The sequence below is a fragment of the Musa acuminata genome, chromosome BXJ1-3, assembly GCF_036884655.1.
Source record: "Musa acuminata AAA Group cultivar baxijiao chromosome BXJ1-3, Cavendish_Baxijiao_AAA, whole genome shotgun sequence".
Classification (NCBI taxonomy): domain Eukaryota; kingdom Viridiplantae; phylum Streptophyta; class Magnoliopsida; order Zingiberales; family Musaceae; genus Musa; species Musa acuminata.
In genome coordinates this window covers 1,342,663-1,361,966 of record NC_088329.1, presented here as the reverse complement: position 1 = coordinate 1,361,966, position 19,304 = coordinate 1,342,663, and the positions used below count along the sequence as shown (strand labels likewise).

General features: G+C 43.3%; 3 protein-coding genes and 1 pseudogene across 5 annotated transcripts; all 4 read left to right on the top strand.

The window, feature by feature from the left end:
* Positions 1 to 3,042: 3,042 nt before the first annotated feature.
* Positions 3,043 to 5,515, top strand: LOC135636375 (U-box domain-containing protein 21-like). Its single transcript, XM_065148065.1, has 2 exons — positions 3,043 to 4,742; positions 4,883 to 5,515. Exon 1 carries the CDS (start codon positions 3,185 to 3,187, stop codon positions 4,667 to 4,669), a length of 1,485 nt encoding a protein of 494 aa, XP_065004137.1. The 5' UTR covers positions 3,043 to 3,184; the 3' UTR covers positions 4,670 to 4,742; positions 4,883 to 5,515.
* Positions 5,516 to 5,763: 248 nt separating this feature from the next.
* LOC135615333 (protein WHAT'S THIS FACTOR 1, chloroplastic-like) lies at positions 5,764 to 9,794 on the top strand (annotated as a pseudogene).
* A 733-nt stretch (positions 9,795 to 10,527) lies between these two features.
* Positions 10,528 to 12,441, top strand: LOC135615327 (3-ketoacyl-CoA synthase 10-like). The gene is made up of 3 exons (XM_065113642.1): positions 10,528 to 10,985; positions 11,053 to 11,678; positions 11,750 to 12,441. The coding sequence occupies exons 1-3, from the start codon at positions 10,557 to 10,559 to the stop codon at positions 12,306 to 12,308; spliced, it is 1,614 nt and encodes a 537-aa protein (XP_064969714.1). The 5' UTR covers positions 10,528 to 10,556; the 3' UTR covers positions 12,309 to 12,441.
* Positions 12,442 to 12,884: 443 nt separating this feature from the next.
* Positions 12,885 to 19,259, top strand: LOC135615320 (20 kDa chaperonin, chloroplastic-like). 3 transcript variants are annotated; one of them, XR_010487970.1, is made up of 7 exons: positions 12,885 to 13,034; positions 13,163 to 13,370; positions 14,031 to 14,210; positions 14,719 to 14,874; positions 15,876 to 15,953; positions 16,499 to 16,731; positions 19,139 to 19,259. XR_010487970.1 is itself a non-coding variant. In XM_065113624.1 (6 exons), exons 2-6 carry the CDS (start codon positions 13,185 to 13,187, stop codon positions 16,676 to 16,678), a joined length of 780 nt encoding a protein of 259 aa, XP_064969696.1. In that variant the 5' UTR covers positions 12,885 to 13,034; positions 13,163 to 13,184; the 3' UTR covers positions 16,679 to 16,861. The 3 variants fall into 3 exon arrangements, 1 of the variants encoding a protein (XP_064969696.1); XR_010487971.1 differs by lacking the exon at positions 19,139 to 19,259 and adding an exon at positions 17,896 to 18,499; XM_065113624.1 differs by lacking the exon at positions 19,139 to 19,259 and having other exon boundaries at positions 16,499 to 16,861.
* Positions 19,260 to 19,304: the final 45 nt, after the last annotated feature.

Genomic DNA, 19,304 nt, shown 5'->3' with positions numbered 1-19,304 from the left:
AACAAATGTAAGATAGACAAGATAAACGATAGGAGAGTTAAGTCAATTGAGATCAATGATCATCTATGTTGTAAAGAAGAATAATAAAAATAAAATATATAGGGTAAATTCGACAGAGACCAACCGAGACATAAGTTGATCCAACAAAGATATAGTGAAGATAACGATAATATCATTATTTGAAAAAAAAATATAAAAATATATGAAAATCAAGACACTAACCGATAGTTTTTAAAAAATAATTTTGTTTTAAAAAAATACTAATTATTATTATTTTGAAATTTCTAAACAAAAATTATCATCATTTCGTGGATATTTATAAATCCTATTAAAATCATTATCATCAAATTAATATTTTGGATGTACAAATTCATCCGATTCAATATGATACACCAACCTATAATCAAATATTATATACACATCCACCAAACAAAAGAGGAGGAGACGTAATTGTCGTCTGCGAGCAGGTGCTGAGGACCGTGCCGTGGAAGGAGATTAATTGCTTCGCTGTACGTACGTGGCTTCTTTTGTTTTGGCGCCTCCACGTCGACGGAAACAAAAAGTAGCCGTTGAGCGGCCCCACCCACGTTGCCGTGAGTCAGACGGCTGCAGAGCCGTCCGATCTCGATCGGTCGCCTGTCACCCGTCTTATATTTAATCTCCTCTTCCGGTCTCTTCCGCAACGGATAGTTCGATTCTGCACGTGCTTCGCACGTGAGGAGACGAGCAGGCAAATGTCCGTTCACCGAAATCATCCACGTCATACGTTTCGGAGTCGAAACGCGTAGTTGTATCGACGTGGAGTTATTACATCCAGAGAGACGATACGAGCAAGCAAATGTCGAATGATTTAGAGTACCCGTGGGACCCACCAGGGAACAGCGTGTCAGAGCCGATCACAGGCCGGAGTTGGATTCGCTCTCCGTGACGTCATAAGATTAATTATAATTTTTTTTATAATTAATTATCTCCTATATTATCATAAGTTACATTAAAATTCTTATACTTAATAAGTGAAATATTTAATATTATTGATTCGATCCATTTTATTGATAAAAATATCATAGGATTTATCATGTTAATTCTATATCACTTCGATTTATTACTAAACAGAATACGTATGTAAGTTGATGACGTGAGAAGAAATAAGATCGTATGTATAATGATTACAATATAATTTTTCAAAATATAAATATCAGAATATTAAAGTAACTAATTACAAAGATAATATATGTAATTAGCCTAACGTGAACGAGTGTTTTGATATGTAATATACGTATTTCATAATATGTTAACGTGATATATCAAATTATCATGTAATTATATCCGAATTAACTGAACGCATGGAGGAGTTTTGATTGATCAGAAATAAAATGACATAAAAGTGACCTGTTTGAAGGAATTATTAATCTTAGGAAAAGGTTCCGCCTAGCATTTACAGGGGAGACATGGATGACAGTCTTCATGCATCTGTTTTTTGTGTTGCTTTAGACTCCCTACTATTGCATGTGGTAGAGCTCATCTTTCTTCCTCGACCAGCACAAGGAATCATGATCTCCTCCGCCACCTGATGCACGGCTTCGAAAGCTTCTAGCTCGATCTCTTCACGTCTCCATCGAGGAACGAGTAGTCCATCTTCCTGGGCGAATGAACGATTAATGGTGCAGTGAGATGGAGACGAGGCACCTCCATTTCTCCTGCCTTTCCCTCCACCATTCTTGGGAGGTAGGTGCTTTTGGTCAGCTTCTAGAGAGCCGAGAGCCGAGAGCCTCAACTCAAACGCATTTGGTGCAGACGCATGAATTCCCACTGCTGGAATTACCGGTGACGATTCTCTCTCTATCTGCAGCACCTGAAAGACGTGCCTCCTTTGTCAAAGTACAAAACACGATGAAGAAGAGGAAAGAAAACGAGGAGAACATGGAAACGCATGAATGTGGAAGTACAAAACGTTGCGTCGGTCATCGACGTTGAAGAATACTATGCTACACTGCCACTCTTTTTGTCATATCTCGACGTGTAATGCGATTGAGCATCAATTAGCTTCGACGTTGACGGCTTAAAAGGCTAAGCACGACCATAATATTCCCAAAATCCATCTGCAGTCTCATCAAATTTGATGGAGTGTCAACTCTTTGTGCCTTTGCCTTTGGATATACTTCACACGTCCAAAGCACACAAGACCAAGCAATTGCCACGCAAAAGAACCCGGTTCGTTCTATGTATTCCATCTTCATACTTTTAACCTGTGAAAGGAGTGGCAATAAATGACTGCAATTGTCACGAGGATGCGATAGAAGACGAAGAACAAGACCGTGACCGAGCACACCATTTGATTCTGTACACACGTTGACTTCGTCCCAGTCAAACTAATTTGTTGAATCAAAAGATCAAAACTAGATATAGTATTTCTCCTAATGAGGAAGAAGAACGTGTAGCACCAATTACATGCTGATATATGTTCATCTTGGTTCCATTATATCGTATAGACGCCATAGTTGGGATGCAAGATGATGATCAAATCATATTAACCTAACTCGATGTCCAAAGTTTGATTCCTCCAACGCATTGACTATAATTGAGTATACTTAAAAGATGATGTCAAGTATATTTTCCACAACTAAGAATCATTGTCCTATAATAGAGGGGATCTTTCCTTTTTTACTTTATTATTGGTATAAAAAATTCAAAATTTCTTTTTTCCTTTGTGAAGGTCAACGAGGAGAATCTAATTCTCCTCGGGGCATCTTTTTTATCCTCATTGTAAAGGAAAATTCCTCTCAAAAAAAGGAATAATTTTAAAGAAGTCAATAAGAAGAATCTCTATCTCTACTTACTATGAATTTTCTTTTTTTTCATCTCTTTTTTCAAGCTTATCAAACCTATGTTGCAATGCGACATGATATATATTCAGCATGAATGGCAACGGAGAGGATGAGTCAGTCGGTCAATATACAGTAACCACACAATACACAATGGAAACAAAGAGAAAGATCGGCCATGGTAGTGTTGGATTCCTTCTTGGCTTTCTTGTCCATCTCCCGGCGTTTTCCACTTTAGATGGTGCAGCTCTGTACGTGTACAGACTCGGTCATACTTCCAACTCCTCCTTCCCATCTCACCGTTCTTTCTCTCTCTCACTCTCTCTCTCTCTTACCGTTTCCTCCCCGCGGGTAAGCATTGAATGGTCAACATTCAAATGAAGAGCTTCGACTCCCCAAAACCCTTACAAACCTCTTCCCACCGCTCACTCTTTGAACGATTCATCCCTTCGCCATCACGGTCTGCGCTTATAAGATTCGCCCATTCCCTTCCCTTCCCTTCTCTCGTTCTTCTTCTTGCTGCAGCCGCGAAACTAAGCTTGTTCATGGCGTCACCTCGGAGAAGTCATGCGTCCAACTTGAAGACTAATCTAGCCTTGGATGTCGCGATTCCGACGCACTTCCGGTGCCCGATATCGCTGGACCTGATGAGGGACCCGGTGACGGCTTCCACTGGGATCACCTACGACCGGCAGAGCATCGAGACGTGGCAGGAGCTTGGGAACACGTCGTGCCCCGTCACCGGCCAGCAGCTGCAGCACCAGGACCTCATCCCCAACCACTCCATAAGGAAGATGATACAGGACTGGTGCGTCGCCCACCGGCCCTACGGGATCGAGAGGATTCCCACGCCCACGGCACCTGTGAACAGAGCCGAGGTCATGGACGTCCTGTCCGAGATCGCCACGGCCAGCCGGCAAGGCGACGTCGCCGCGTGCGCGCGATCGGTGGCCAAGGTCACGAACTGGGCCAAGGAGAGCGAGCGGAACCGGCGGCGCTTGGCGTTCGATGGCATGACCCGGGTGCTTGCCGCCACGTTCGTCGCCTTTGCCCGTGCGTCTTCCGACGTCGCGGTGGTGCGGATTCTGGAGGAAGTGTTGGCGGCAATGGCGATGCTGCTGCCGCTCGACGAGGAAGCTGCTGCTTGCATCGGCTCCTCGCCCGAGTCCCTGAAACGCTTGGTCTCGGTCCTCAGGTGCGGAGATGTGGCCGCAAGGCTGCACGCGGCGTTGACGGTCAAGGAGCTCCTCGCGTCCGGCGGGGCACGAGCGGACGCCATCGCCGCGACCAAGGGGATGGGAGAAGCACTGGTCAAGCTGGTCAAAAGGCCCATCTCCTCCCGCGCCATGAAGGCGTCTCTCGTCTCCATCTTCTACATGGTTAACTCCGACGAGAAGACTGCAACGAGAATCGTCGATCTGGGATTGATCCCTGTGCTCGTGGAGATCCTCGTCGACGACGAGAAGAGCATGTGCGAGAAGGCATTGGCTGTACTCGATGGGCTGCTAAGCTGCGAGCGCGGTAGAGAAAATGCCTGCGGCCACGCCCTGACGGTGCCGGTGCTAGCGAAGAAGATGTTTCGCGTGTCAGACATGGCCACCGAGTTCGTGGTGTCAGCCCTGTGGAAGCTCTGCAAGGATCACAAAAGAGGAGGGAGGGAGAGGTGTTTGCTTGATGCTCTTCAAGTGGGGACCTTTCACAAGCTCCTACTTCTCCTGCAGGTCGGGTGCGGTGAGGCAACCAAAGAGAGAGTCACCGATCTTCTCAGGCTATTGAATGGTTACAGGGGAAGGATTCAGTGCGTTGACACCATGGATTTCGTGGGACTCAAGAGGCCTTTCGAATGACTACACTTGAAACAGAGGAACACACTATTACTTTTTGTCATACGATCCAAGTCTAGATTTTGAAGTCATAATGGTATGATTACAGATGATGTTTAGACAAGATTATAGAATATATGTTTGAATTGCTTTTCGAATTATAACTTGCCTGAGATTAATCTTGAATACATATTTTTGTTCATCTGGTTATTGTTCTCGGCAATTGGCATCATGTAGCGTTTGATTCAACGAAAGCTGGCCCATCTCTTTCCGACTCTACGCGAACGTGACGCCTCCCCATGCAATCCGGCGGACGTCCGGTGGTCGACACCCCGCCACCGCCATTTACACCCGCGGCCGTCTCCCGAGCTCCTCCAATCGTCTTCCGCACCCTCTTCGATCGCCTTCGCCACTGTCACGCAGGTGGCAGGCGGCGGCTGAGGCGCCGAGGTACAACTGGGTCCGGAGGAGGAAGAGGGGCACGTGGGTGGCGGAGGTGAGGCTCCCCAGCAGCCGGGCGCGGCTGTGGCTCGGCTCGTACCCGACGCCAGAGATGGCCCCCCGCGCCCACGACACGGCCGTGTACAGCCTCCGCGCGCAACTTCCCGGGCCATCCGCCGGACGTGCCGCCATCGGCACAAGCTAAGCCGGTACGAGATACGGGAGGCAGCAGCGCGGTACGCGGCCCGCGAAGGGCCGAAGCGGGAGGAGGAAAGCCACGAGAAGGTGGTGCGCCCAGGGGAGGGAAGCTTCGGGTCGGGGACGCCGCCGGGTCTGCTGTTTGCGGGGAGTAGTTGCCGGAGTTCACCGAATTCAGCGCGGGCGGCATGAGGTGGAGCATTGAGGAAGAGGAGGAGGATTTCTGGGTAAGCGGCGGCGGCGGCGTCCATGATGACGACATCGACGGATCATCTCCTCTGTGGAATTTCTCGTAGTACCAAAACAGAGATAATAAAGTTTACATTGGAAAAGCAGTCAAAATTAGCTATTGATTAAGATGATTCCCATATACATCATATATATATATATATATGTATATATATACAGTTTATTGTAGTTTATATATATATATAATTAAATATATTACTGTTAATTATGATAAGAAGTTGACAGCACGCTGTCAGGCCTTGTTTTGCCCTCCGCCGTTTCCTGAGTTCGTTCCTCGGGCGAGGCTGACCAGGAAACCGGCGCCAGTTGGTCTGCTCGGCGAGCTCCTCCAGGCGCTCGGACTCAGCCTGGCGCAGAGGAGGGATGACTTCGGAACGAGGCACACCTGACGGACAACGCGGAACAGGCGTTGTGGTCTCTCAAGTCAGGCGACCTCTCTTTTCCCTCTCCCTATCTCTCGCGCACGCACTTTGATGGCCGATGAAGCTACAGACAGTAGGGTTTGTATCTCTGATCTTGAATCCGTCGGAAACCGGTGGATTGGGTTAATGGCCGTCCCATTTTTAGCTTCTCTAGAAAGAACTTCATTCGCACATTATATCGAGCATCATTTCGGTCGATTGATTTAGATAGTTATTCTAGCGATTTTAGTTCGACACGATTTTAGTCCGGGGGCTTCTCTCACTTCCTATCTCTTATTGCGTTCATCCGAGCTCGTGTTCATGTTTCGTGAAAAAGAATCTTCTTTTTTCTGCTCACATTGATCAACCAATATACGTCAAGCTGCTGTGCTTTTGGTGTTCTGAGACTCACAATGATCCACAGAGGGCTGCACTGCTTTCAGGGATAATATTATAAATTTTACAGTGTTGATTGAAAGAGTCAGATAATCTCCGGCAGGATTGGTGCAATAAGAAGAGGGTGCACGAATCTGGAATTGCCACGGAGTGCTGGAAATCATTTCGGAGATGTTGATCACCAATGGAGCGGTCGAAGAAGGAACCTGTACAAGTAAAATTGCCTAATCTGTTTGAGCTCTGTAGGGATAAGAAGGGAGTTGTCTGGTGTGGACTCACAGTGCAAGCTGAGGATCTCATAGAAGAGATTAGGCCTTTGGAATATCACTCAAAGAAGGTGGCCAAGCATGTTACAAGACTCCTGATGATGTTTAAGGACAGGAGGATTCCTGTCGATAAGATGGCACGTTGGAGGAGAGACATGGGCCTTCCATATGTTTTCAGGACAAGGTGGATTCATATGTTCTCTGAACCCCTTTAAGGTCATTAGAATAATGTCACAGGATCTTTCTCGGATAATTACAGAGATGGAGAAGAAAGCTATGGTAGAGGGAGTCATCTCGAGCCCTCTGCTCGAGCGTGGAGTTCTTTGTCCCCCTTCCCGATGAAGTTTCCTCTAAAGTATGACAAGGTTTTTAGACATGGCAAGCGAGTTGAGCATTTAAGAAGAGGCTTTTTCTGTCACCTTAAGCTGATGCAAAAGGATTAGTGCCTGGATCATGGGAGTTTGACAAAAGGGCAGCGGCCATTATACAGGAGAACATTGAGTTGTATTATTGAAAGGAGGCTTGTTGCTGATCATCTCATGCAAATTTTGGCTGAAATTTGTAATGCCTCAAAATTCTAAGACTTCTGAAAGGCATAATAGGCCTAGTGTCCTTCTGATGATAACATATGATTGTTTAGAGTTGATAGAGAAATTCTCTTTGGTGCTTTGGAAGGAAAGGATTCTCTGACTTACTGGGTGTAGAGGGAGAAGAAAGAGAATCAAGAGTTCGAGTTATCTGATTTCAATTATGATTGATTGAAGCCTTATCACAATTAATGATGCTTCCACATTAAATGATTTCAAGATTTATATTGGCGAGGTAAATGATGCATATGAAGATTCAGCACTGAGGTTAGTTTTAGTATTAAATGGATGTTCTATTGAGTAATGTATCGTTTGAAATTTATCTTATATTACTGAATTTATAAATATTACGATATGTCTTTAGTGCTTTTCTTCTCTCTTTTTGTTTATTTTATAGCAAACCAAGATCCTTTCTTAAAAACCCATTGGTCCAATTATTCTGCATTGAAGATTTATCTCATGAATGAAGATTTTTTTGCCAAGATGGGGTTAGTGATGCACTATAATCTCCTGCAAGATTACGAAGGAACAAAAGATGTAACATGTTACGTTCTAGTGCAATGGGCTAAACTTAATAGTGACTGGTTTAAACTTAATACACATGGTGCCAATGACCTGTTTAAGGGTGGAGATTTCCTCAAGTGAAAGAAGGTGTAGGATGGCAAGAAGCAAATTCATCTTCAAAGGAGGCATCAAATACAATGAGGTTCTAGCCATTCAAGAAGGTTTTCTCACGGTGATACAAGAAGGAAACTAGAAGTTGGAAACTGAAACTGAGAATGTTGAGCTGGTCAAAATTCTGAACAAGGAGGAAACTCCCCCTTGGCGTCGCATTAATCATATTCACAATATATATAACTATTTTGACAAGTTTCAAGCTAGTAATACCATCACCTAACTAAATGAGATAACTAACCCAATAATTTAGTAAGCTTGAACCATTGGCCTAAAATGGTTAAGCGCAGGTTAATTGAAGTAGATCCACTAAATCCTTAGAATCCAATTCAAGTTATTGCCAACTTAAATTGGGGTATTATCTTCCTTAGGACATCCTTGACGTAACATATTTTAAAGTAAAACTCTAGTATATTGCACGTGAAGCTTATTTCGTTCCATCCATGGGTAGTCTTTTCCTACTCGAGTACCTCCTTATGGTCAATGCTAGCTCGACTCTAATTTTATCAATCACAACCCGACCTGATATGATAACTAACCCAGTAACTTATTGATCTTGAATCACTAGCCTAAAATTCCGAAGCCAAATTAAATTAATCGTAGTAGACTCATTAAGCTCTTATCAAGTTCTTGCTCATTCCAAAGTGGGACTAAACTGGGTTGTTACATGTAAAATCTCTCATGTGAAGACGGAAGCTAATCGATATGCTCACCGGTTAGCTTCTCATGCTAAAACTTCTGGATCGCTGACCCTCCAACATGAATCCATATTTTTGCCTTGGTGAGCATAGCATTCACTATATTAGACAAAGTAGTTTAGTTTTCTTTTTTGGAAAAGAAAAGATTTTTTTGTTAAGACATGGACTAGAAAAATAGTTTTTCTTTTGATCGTAGCCTCTTACATCTTTGGCCAATGAGGAATGACTTGTTTTGATAAGATACCATAGATCTTTGTAGTTAAATAGTTTGGAGTTTAGACAATGTTAAGAATGGTGCTTTGTCATTAATATGCACTATAGAGTGTGGAGAACATTAATTGTTTTTGGAACAACAATTAATTAGAGGATACATGATGATGTGATCAGAGCAACAGTGTGATGGTGTTGAAACACGCTTAATGGAGGTGTAGGAAACAGTTCACATATCGACTTAAGTGTATGACATATCGACTTAGCATGCCTTGTCAATCTCATATTTTCTTAGTACAAAAATCAATATATCTGATTTCAAATAGTTGATATATTAAATTTTTATTGTTGTTGTTGATGGGAGTGCTGCATTTTCCTCCAATGATAGAACATGTTGACCCAGCATGCCTCGTCAATCTCATATTTATTCATATGATAAGGTGTTCACCTGCCAACCGCCCTATAAACATGGTCAACTCAACTGTTGCATACGATGAACAGGACTCATTTGTTTGCCGCCGGACTTGCTGACCACCGGCCGAGCTGGGCAATGGATGGCGCTCCACTTCTGTTGCCACATCAAGATTTAATACACCTTAGAACTGAAAGGTCCGTTTCTCTTCCTCCCTCTCCATCTTTCCACTATACATTTATGACGTTCATGTGGAGTTGAACAAAGTGAATTGAGATGGTTGTGTATTCCATGATCATTAGAAATCGAAGATTAATACAAACGTCGAGCACTAAATCAGCTAGAATCAAAGTTCCTGCCAAAGGTTTTCAATGGTCTCATACATGTGAAGCATAAAAACTTGTGGTGAGCTGGAGTATCTGTTCCCTCTCTTGTTTCCTTCTTTGCATTTTTGAAGCAATTGATATATATCAAATTCGACACCAATTCAATTAAAGGTTTGAGCTTGAGTTTGTTAAGTTGTGGGTTAGACTCTGATATATGTCACTCACTCAATTCCTTTAAACATTGCTGATGTGAGACTTCTTTTCTCTCTTACTTGACTGGGACTTCTTTTTCTTTTGTGTGCAAACTTATCATGTCCATATTTTATAGTTGATGTTGAGATTGAGTCAAACTTAGCTTAAGCTTGTGGGCGAAAACGAATACCTTTCAAATGTTCTGATTCACACGACACTTCATCTGAGTCTAGCAATTAATAGAAGGAGAAGTTTCTGAGCTTTCAATAAATGCATGCCTTTAAGCTACTGGTGGGGCATTCTCATACTAATATTATTAGGGTGTTTCCAGGAAGCTTTAAACACTCACAACACCGTCCATGAACCAAGTGGTTTTTGACTCTTTTTTATCTTCTTACCAACTCCTTACTGGTGCAACTAAATGGAGAAGACCTAAGGTTTAACTTTCATGCAATCTAGACTTGTTATTATCATGTTGATCTACATTTTTACTTGTAATGAAATGGTGGAATTCTTAGATTAAGCTAAGCTTAGACTGATGTGGTACTTTGATGGTATTGAAGTAGCTGAGCTGCCATGATCTGTGCCAACCGAGCGTGTTGGCACATTTATTACCCAAGTTCAAGAAGAGAAATCTGCGTCAGGCATAGAGAAAGGCTTCAACACGTCAAACTACATGCAGAGCAGCTTCAATTCGAACACCCCCACCTTAATTCCATCAATGGGAATTAATGGTGGTTCCAACCACACTCTCCTTTGGTTGGTGCCGACATTAACTCTCTCTCATCCACCCCCTCCCTCCCGCTACAAATCCACCCGCAACCCGCTCGACCGCGTTGCAGCTGGTCCTCTTAGGCGCCATGGGGAGAAGGAGAGACATGGCGGGCGAGCACACCCTCCTGTCGACGGAGATCGTCAACCGGGGGGTGGAGGCCTCCGGTCCCGACGCTGGCTCGCCGACCTTTTCGGTCAGGGTGCGCCGGAGGCTGCCGGACTTCCTCCAGTCGGTGAACCTCAAGTACGTCAAGCTGGGCTACCACTATCTCATCAGCCACGCCGTGTACTTGGTCACCGTTCCGGTGCTCGTCGTGGTGTTCAGCGCGGAGGTCGGCAGCTTGACCCGGGAGGCGCTGTGGCGGAAGGTGTGGGAGGAGACGAGCTACGACCTCGCCACTGTGCTCGCCTTCTTCGGCGTGCTCGCCTTCACCGTCGCCGTCTACTTCATGTCGAAGCCGAGGCCCATCTACCTCGTCGACTTCGCCTGTTACCGTCCCTCTGATGATCTCAAGGTACGCAGTCGATGTCTTCCGTGGACCGCAGCGTGCGGTTTGGAGCTTACGTGGTGCTGCGTGTCAGGTGTCGAACGAGGAGTTTGTGGAACTGGCGAGGAAGTCCGGCAAGTTCGACGAGGAGAGCCTGGCGTTCCAATCCCGGATCTTGAAGAACTCGGGCATCGGCGACGAGAGCTACGTCCCCAGGTCTATCTTCTCCCCTGGCAACTGCGCCACCATGAAGGAGGGCCGCGCGGAGGCGTCGATGGCCATGTTCGGCGCCCTGGACGAGCTCTTCCAGAAGTGCCGCGTCCGGCCCAAGGACGTCGGCGTCCTCGTCGTCAATTGCAGCCTTTTCAACCCCACGCCGTCTCTCTCCGCCATGATCGTGAACCACTACAAGATGCGGGGTACCATCTTGAGCTACAACCTCGGCGGGATGGGGTGCAGCGCCGGCGTCGTGGCGCTCGACCTGGCACGCGATATGCTGCAGGCCAACCCCAGCAGCTACGCCGTCGTGGTGAGCACCGAGGCGGTGTCCTTCACCTGGTACGCTGGTCGCAACCGCTCCATGCTCATACCCAACTGCTTCTTCCGCATGGGGTGCTCCGCGGTGCTGCTCTCCAACCGACGCCGCGACTTCCGCCGGGCCAAGTACCGCCTTGAGCACATCGTGAGGACCCACAAGGGCGCCGATGAACGGAGCTTCAGGTACTCAATCGCCGCTGCTGTTGTGCCCTCACCTACATGTATTGATGCCAAAGATGCGATCCCTTCTGCAGGTGCGTGTATCAGGAGGAGGACCAGCAAAGAATCAAGGGCCTCTCCATCAGCCGTGACCTCATGGAGGTCGGCGGGCATGCACTCAAGGTCAACATCACCACCCTCGGCCCCCTCGTCCTCCCTTTCTCCGAGCAGCTCCTCTTCTTCGCCACCCTTCTCTACCGCTACCCCTTCCCCAAACCAACAACAACAACCACCACCACCAAGCCTTACATTCCCGACTACAAGCTCGCGTTCGAACACTTCTGCATCCACGCGGCGAGCAAGGCGGTGCTGGACGCGTTACAGACCAACCTGGAGCTGGAGGACCGCCACATGGAGGCCTCCCGCGCCGCCCTTCACCGCTTCGGCAACACGTCTAGCAGCAGCATCTGGTACGAGCTCGCCTACCTCGAGGCCAAGGGCCGGGTGCGGCGCGGCGACCGGGTGTGGCAGATCGCCTTCGGGTCCGGCTTCAAGTGTAACAGCGCGGTGTGGAAGGCGATGCGGCGCGTTCCCAGGCTGAGCACGAACAACCCCTGGCTCGACTGCGCCGACCGCTACCCGGTCGGCCTCTAGTGTCGATGAAGCCCACGTGGGGGCATGCATGCTTCATGGCCTTGGCAAATGGCTTCTGTTTGCTTTATAGTTCACGTCTGTCGCTAAGACCTGCTCGAAGCTCTCCTTCGAATCAATGGTTTGCTTTATAGTTCGTGCGTGGCAATGTCTTACTCAAGATTTGCTAGCTTAGACAGTGAAGAAATTAATCGTATATGTCGAAAGAATATATATATATATATATATATATATATATATATATATATATATAATTGTGGAACGGAATAGAAAAATGAAATTGGACGAATTTGATTAAAGAAACAAATAATAGAGTTATAAAAGAAAAGGGAGTAATGGCATTTTCGTTCTAAATCGAAATTTATCATCACACACGAATCACAAAGTTCCAATTACCAATCGATCAGAGGCGAAACTGATCGATCATTAGAGGTACGAATTCCTAATCGAACCCTAAATTCAGATGTTAATACTAACCTTCCAAATCTAGAACCATCTTCTCCGGCCACTAATGAACCCCGAATCGTGTACGTTGATCTCTCGGAACACCTTATTTCATGTCACCCGCGACCAAGCCGAACCCTTCGCCGCTACTTGTTCTGCGAGAGGAACCGTTTTGTTAAACCATCACCGAGAGGCATCACGACCTTGTTTCTTGGATAAAGCTCCCCCCCCCACACCTTCTCATCGGGTTCGCGCAGCTCGAGCTTTAGGGTTCCGTCTCCATTCGTATGTCTCCTTCGATCCATTAGTTTTCATCATTTCTGCTGAATGTTTGGATTCTTATCGTGCTGACTCTAAATGCGGCAGAAAGTTTTTGGTTTTTTTATAGTTTCCGTGCGTCGTCTTGGTTGCAGGTGGGCGTTAGTCGGTGTCTCGATGGCGGCCTTGCAGCCATATGGATGCGGCGTGGTAGGAGCGAGGGGGATGCCCTTGTTTGAGGGTCTCCGCCTCGCCCCATCCATCGCTCCTCTTGCTTCTTCGGTTGGAATCCCCATGGTGGGGCTCAACCGGAGGGGCTTCCCTGGCCTCGTTGTCAAGGCTGCGACGGTTGTTGCTCCGAAGGTATATCAACTTAACCGACCCTCAATTTCTTGTGTTTGGGTTGCATTCTTGCCATTTCGGTGGGTGTGTTCTGTAATGGCGGCTGAGCTGAGGTGAGAGTGTGGCGTTGGAGATGGTTGTTGGTCCTTTTTTTTTATTGGGTTCTTAATTTAATGGTATTAGGAGGTTCTATTTAGACTTGGTTCTTTGAAGGAACTAAACGTTTCACTTTCTTGTGGAGCCGATTCAGCCATCTGCATCATGTGGTGTCACCTGTGTCAATGTTTGACAAGGTTGACTTGGATAACTGTGCTTCTTTTCGTTTTGCATCTCTAGTTAACGATTTTCCAGTGTTGGCTATGAAGGTAAGTCCTTTGGATCTTAAGCTATCAAGAAGTAAATCCTTCGGAATCTTGGAAACCATAAAATAGTTTGAACCTTTTATGATTGCTTGCAATCATTAACAATGAAACATATGCATACGTGTGCATAAAGTGTTTGATTCAGTGATTGGATTTGAATAACCTTCAGGGCCTTGCAGGGTGCTTTAGCTGCTCTTTTCGATGCCTTCACTTGTTGTTTTGTCTTTATGGTTAGGGACAATATTTTACTCAAGAGTCACTTTTTTTGGAACAAATTCAATGTTCCTACCTTACAGGCTCTTTTCATGGATTTTTTCAGTACACATCCATCAAACCTTTGGGTGATAGAGTGCTAGTTAAGATTAAATCCTTGGAGGAGAAAACCAGTGGTGGAATACTGCTTCCAACAACTGCCCAGTCAAAACCTCAAGGGGGTGAAGTTGTTGCTGTTGGGGAAGGTAGAACAATTGGACCAAAGCAAATAGATATCAGTGTTCAGGTATGGTCTCCACTCGACATTTTGGATAGTTGAATTGTGGGTTTTGTGAATATTCTTCATGGTTCTGATCCTAGTAACGGCAATCTTTTATTCTGGATGCTGTATAAGTTTGGCCGTTTACCCATTCTTTGAAATTTTCTAAAACTTTTAGAAAGAATGGTGCTTTCACATGTACAAAGTTGCATCTTTTTCTACAAGCTAGCACCAATTTCAGGCAGCTTACTTCTACATTTGAATTTGAATGAAGAAAATAAGTTGCGATGAACTAGGGCCCATATTAGATAATGGAGAATGAGAATTAATATATATAAGGTTGTTAATCATAGTATTATGCATGTACAGATTTTAATTCACTTTCACTCGTTTATAATTGATTTTATTTTGATACTTGGGCCTGTTACGTTGCTGTATCACTGCTTAAAAATTGTATTCTTGACCTTTAATTTCGTCTTGAGCAACCAACTTGTCAGCTGAGTTTTGATGATATACATTCTTTATTTGGTTGTAGGCTGGTAAACAGGTGGTCTATATGAAGTATGCAGGAACAGAGCTTGAATTTAATGGATCTAATCATGTTTTGTTGAAGGAAAATGATATACTGGGTATTCTTGAAACTGATGATATTAAGGACCTCAAGCCGCTTAATGACCGAGTTCTAATTAAGGTTTGTTGTATGACTTGTTTTTCATTTATACAGTTATTTTCATTCAGACCTAGTTCCGATCAGGGTATGAGTTAAAGCTTGTTTTGCTTGTATACTTTTTGCTCCTCCCTTTCCGATGCATCTTTGTGCAATGAATGCATAGCTTAGTTAATAATGGTAATATAAAAGTGTGACCTACTGTATGAGGCTTTTTTGATTATGGGTTCTGTTTTAGATGGATGCGAACTCTCCACTTGAGTTCCATATTTGGACCATGACATAGCGACGAATAATTGGCATTGCATATGTTGCTACCTACTTTCCCATCAGATATACGAGATGAGGGCCATGTATCGTTGATGCCTTGATGGTTCCCTCAAAAGGATTCCCATGTTGCTTTGGGACTAAAACAATCTCATATTCATTTGCCCGAGGTAATTTAAATCATATTTAGGATGTTATGGTAAACCATTATCAAAATAATTTCCAGTGATTTCCATAATATGTTTTTTAAAAACTCATTCGCTTTCTTGTCTCCGTTTCCCCCAACTTTAGTATTTTCTAATAAAATGTCCATAGGAATGTCTGAATGTTGACGAACAATCATTTATTTGGTCTTATTTTTTAGCTTTATCACATTTTAGATGAGGTATGCGGTTATTGAACTTGTACTTTTAATGCTTGTATGGTCTTTGTGTGAAATATATTTACTGTCATCTTGAAATAAGACCCAGAGGCATTTGATTCCAACCTCTGTCTTGATGCTGCCAGGATGCCATGATTGCTGGCCTTATTAATCATCTAAAATGATATTAGATCAATTCTCCTGATTGCTACGACTGTAAAATTGGAACCTAATTTTTGCTCAAGTCTGGATGTCCTATTAGCTTTTTTCTAAGGTTTTCTTATATTTTCAGTTTTTCAAGAAATAGCAACTGCTAGCAACATTTAAGTTATTACGAATGTGAAGAATGTGTGTGCGCATGTGATTAGTTTGTCTTTTCCTATTCTTCTCTTCTCAGGTTGCGGAAGCTGAAGAGAAGACTGCTGGTGGATTACTGTTGACTGAAGCTGCAAAGGAAAAGCCCTCGGTGGGGACGGTGAGCTTTCCTCTCAGAGATTGTAGTAGTGAAAGAATGTCAATATAAGTAAACATCTTTAAGCTTTTATAATGGTTGGACTTCACTCGGTTGTATATCACTCGAAAGCTTTGCAAAGCCCACTGGTTAACCTTGATTCTAATGCCTCATGCCTCTGTGTTTAATTAGCGAAAAATTTTCTCATTTGCTTGTTTTAGCTGGAGGAAAATGTAACCCGTCTTCCTTTTTGCCCTCTCTTTCTTCTCTGTATACGATAATCCATCTGACAACCTTCTTTTTCTCTGTTCTTTCCTTGTCCTTTTCTACTTTAATGACTTTTTGGCCTTCTTTATCCCTTTGTATTCTTATTGCATGTCGAACTGATGCGTGCATTTCCATGACAATCAAACTAATCATCGTGGTACTCCCCTCTTTCGGGTTTATCCCCGAAAGGGGTGGCAGCTCAGTATTAAGTTTCCCGGTGATTTAGCATGATTTATTTTCTTACGAGATTGACACTAGCTAAAATGCTATTCTCTGCCTTTCTTGTACTATGTGCATAACAGGTGATCGATGTCGGCCCCGGCCCATTGGACGAGGTAGGCAATAGAAAACCATTGAAGATCAGCCCTGGGAGTACCATTTTGTATTCTAAGTATGCTGGGAGTGAGTTCAAGAGTGCTGATGGTGCTGATTACATTGTTTTGAGAGCATCTGATGTGATTGCTGTCCTCCCTTCGTATTGAAGTCCTGCCAATTAAACATGGTCACCAACAAGACAAGACTGGAGTTTATCAAGGTTATGTTGTTTCTATTCATTGCCTAGTAGTTACAGTATCTGGTTAATCTCATTCTGCTTGTGAAATTTTGTAGACATTTTGTAGTTCTTAATGCAAATATGCATTGATAATTGTTATCTCTTCTGGCTATGCAATATACTTTTAGCGATGGCATGTTGAGAACCACATATCATGCTCTTTGGAAGCTCAATTAACGTGAAATTTCTTATCAATGTTGATAACGTAGGAATCAGCTTCAATGCTTTGCAGATTACTTGGAAATGATAGGAAAATTTAGAACAGGTCATTTTAAATGAAATGAGAGCATTGCTAGGATAAATGCCACAATCAAAACTTGAGGATTTTTAGCAGTTTTGTTTTAATTGAACAAGAGATAAAATTTGAGTTGACAAAGAACAAACAGCAAAGAAAATGAGCAGACAAGAAGACAAAAGTTCATCAGATAAATGCAAACTAGGCAATTAGGAGATCCCCACCTAAAAAAAAGGGTGGAGAAGGATGTACTAGATGTCAGATAACAGGTGAGTGAAATTTAATGGCCGAGTCTGGTGTCAACAATTAAAGCAATTAAACTATGGGGTCCTTTGATCGATCTACGACGAGGCACAAAGGAATTGGATCACTGAGGTGTGGAAGAGACACACACACACCCACACAAATGTCATGGTAAATGAAGGCTTAAATTAATTTGTATTATTACTAAACTAGATTAAAGCATTTTGGACTATAAAGTTAATGAGTAGTTGTTCCAGCAGATCCGATGGTGACAATGGGTGTCAGATGTGCTCTAGCATCGACTAGGATTTCTTCTTGCCAAGTATTTTCTTCTTGGGAAGGTTATAGTCGCTTTTAAGTTTAGTATATGTGAAGTGGTTAAAGATTTGAATTGATTTATTTGTCAAATATTTAAATTGATCTATACATATTTGATAAGTGTATTACTATTAATTTAATCTCGGATATTTTTTGATAGGATCAACAAAGTTAATATATCTGTGACATGTAGTTCCAATTTAGTTCACAAGAGTCTACTGCAACATTGAAGAAAACATACTTCGTTTTTAAGTTCTCATTGTCAAATCAAACTATTTTATCATCACCTGAGCTTCATAAACACATGTATGTTTTTTTAATTTTCATAATTTTCTGTGATTTATCTTTAGGTTGTTTGTTCAAGTCTGTCAAGTTAGCAGCACAAACTCCTAACATAAAAGGTTAATATTGCTTTGGATTTTCCACTGACACCTACACAGTTCATATGGGCTCTATTTAAGAATTGCAGTTGCAGTTTCAGTTTTGATGTGCTTTGTTTGACCAACCAAGAACAGCAATTAAATGAAAGAGAGTTGGTCACAGAGGAAGTAGAGAAACGTTAACAGGTTTCTGCAATAAATACATGCAGAATACAACAGGTTTTATAGGTCAACATTGCACAACATTTATCACCAGAAACACATGATTAGCATCAGACAAGTTTTTAGTGACTGGCATTTCTTTCTCCTGTGTGGGAGCTGATTATTTTGAGTACCATAAAACTATCGACTTATAGATACAATTTGCATAGCATGAATGGCTCAAGTTTTTTGGGTTACATCTGGTGCTAGAAACTTGTGAAGTCCTCTCTCAGATGGCTTTCAGATCATGACCAGACCAGCAGTCAAGAAGAGAAAAAAGATAAGCTTTGCTTTGAATATCCTTTTTGCTCTTTCTTACCGATTTGTCTCGTCCTTGCAAGTGAAATAAATAGCATTGGACTTTTCCCCCTAATTTGTGTAGCTATATCAACTGATGATTTGAGAAAGCATCATCTAACAGCATTTCAGCCATACAAATAGATTTTAGGAGGAAGAAAGATTAGCTCTGATATCATGAAAGCAAATTTCAAAAAAAATTGGATGTGCAAAAAGAATTTTTTATATGACTCTTTGTGTCTTTACTGTATATATCTCAACCATAGCATTTATAGGGTGAATAGGCAACCAAGAAGACAGGTAAGAAGTCGTCTCAATTTATGCAATTTCATAAATTATGAAATTTATAGGGATATTTCATCCCTTTGTCACATGAGTAAAACATGTTCAATAAATTTGCTTTTTTGATGAATCGAGTATGGTCATATCTGTTAGCACCTAAAACAATTAATGTTCCCCCAATTATCTTCTTCCAAGTAGCAGTCACCTAATGGTCTACATTGCAAAGTTGTTGTTCATGTACTTGTTTCCGTGCCAAAAATTAGACCTACATCAATGCTTCTTAATTGAACTCCTAATACCTTTCAGAGTTTTAACTTCAGCATAAAAGGCTGTTATTTGGCCACACATGTCTTCGAGTCACTACTGTCTCTGTGTTCTGTGGTGGCTAATCTTGGCCATTATGACACACACTATTTGAACTACTTCCCTGCAGTGATGCAGGTCTCACAAGCTGCATGGATTCAGGGTGACCTTTAATTCATTCAACTCTTAACAGGTTGACCATATTGGTCAATTGCATGTGTTCCTGATGTCATCTGAAGAGGGTTGGAATTTGCCGAGCACAATTACAAACCCTAAGTTGACCACACTTCGGTTGA

Coding starts and splice junctions, on each gene's coding strand:
- LOC135636375 (XM_065148065.1), top strand. CDS start 3,185: ATGGTCAACATTCAAATGAAGAGCTTCGACTCCCCAAAACCCTTACAA.
- LOC135615327 (XM_065113642.1), top strand. CDS start 10,557: ATGGGGAGAAGGAGAGACATGGCGGGCGAGCACACCCTCCTGTCGACG. Junction 10,986..11,052: donor GTCCCTCTGATGATCTCAAG/GTACGCAGTCGA, acceptor GCTGCGTGTCAG/GTGTCGAACGAGGAGTTTGT. Junction 11,679..11,749: donor GCCGATGAACGGAGCTTCAG/GTACTCAATCGC, acceptor TCCCTTCTGCAG/GTGCGTGTATCAGGAGGAGG.
- LOC135615320 (XM_065113624.1), top strand. CDS start 13,185: ATGGCGGCCTTGCAGCCATATGGATGCGGCGTGGTAGGAGCGAGGGGG. Junction 14,875..15,875: donor ATGACCGAGTTCTAATTAAG/GTTTGTTGTATG, acceptor TTCTCTTCTCAG/GTTGCGGAAGCTGAAGAGAA. Junction 15,954..16,498: donor AAAAGCCCTCGGTGGGGACG/GTGAGCTTTCCT, acceptor TGTGCATAACAG/GTGATCGATGTCGGCCCCGG.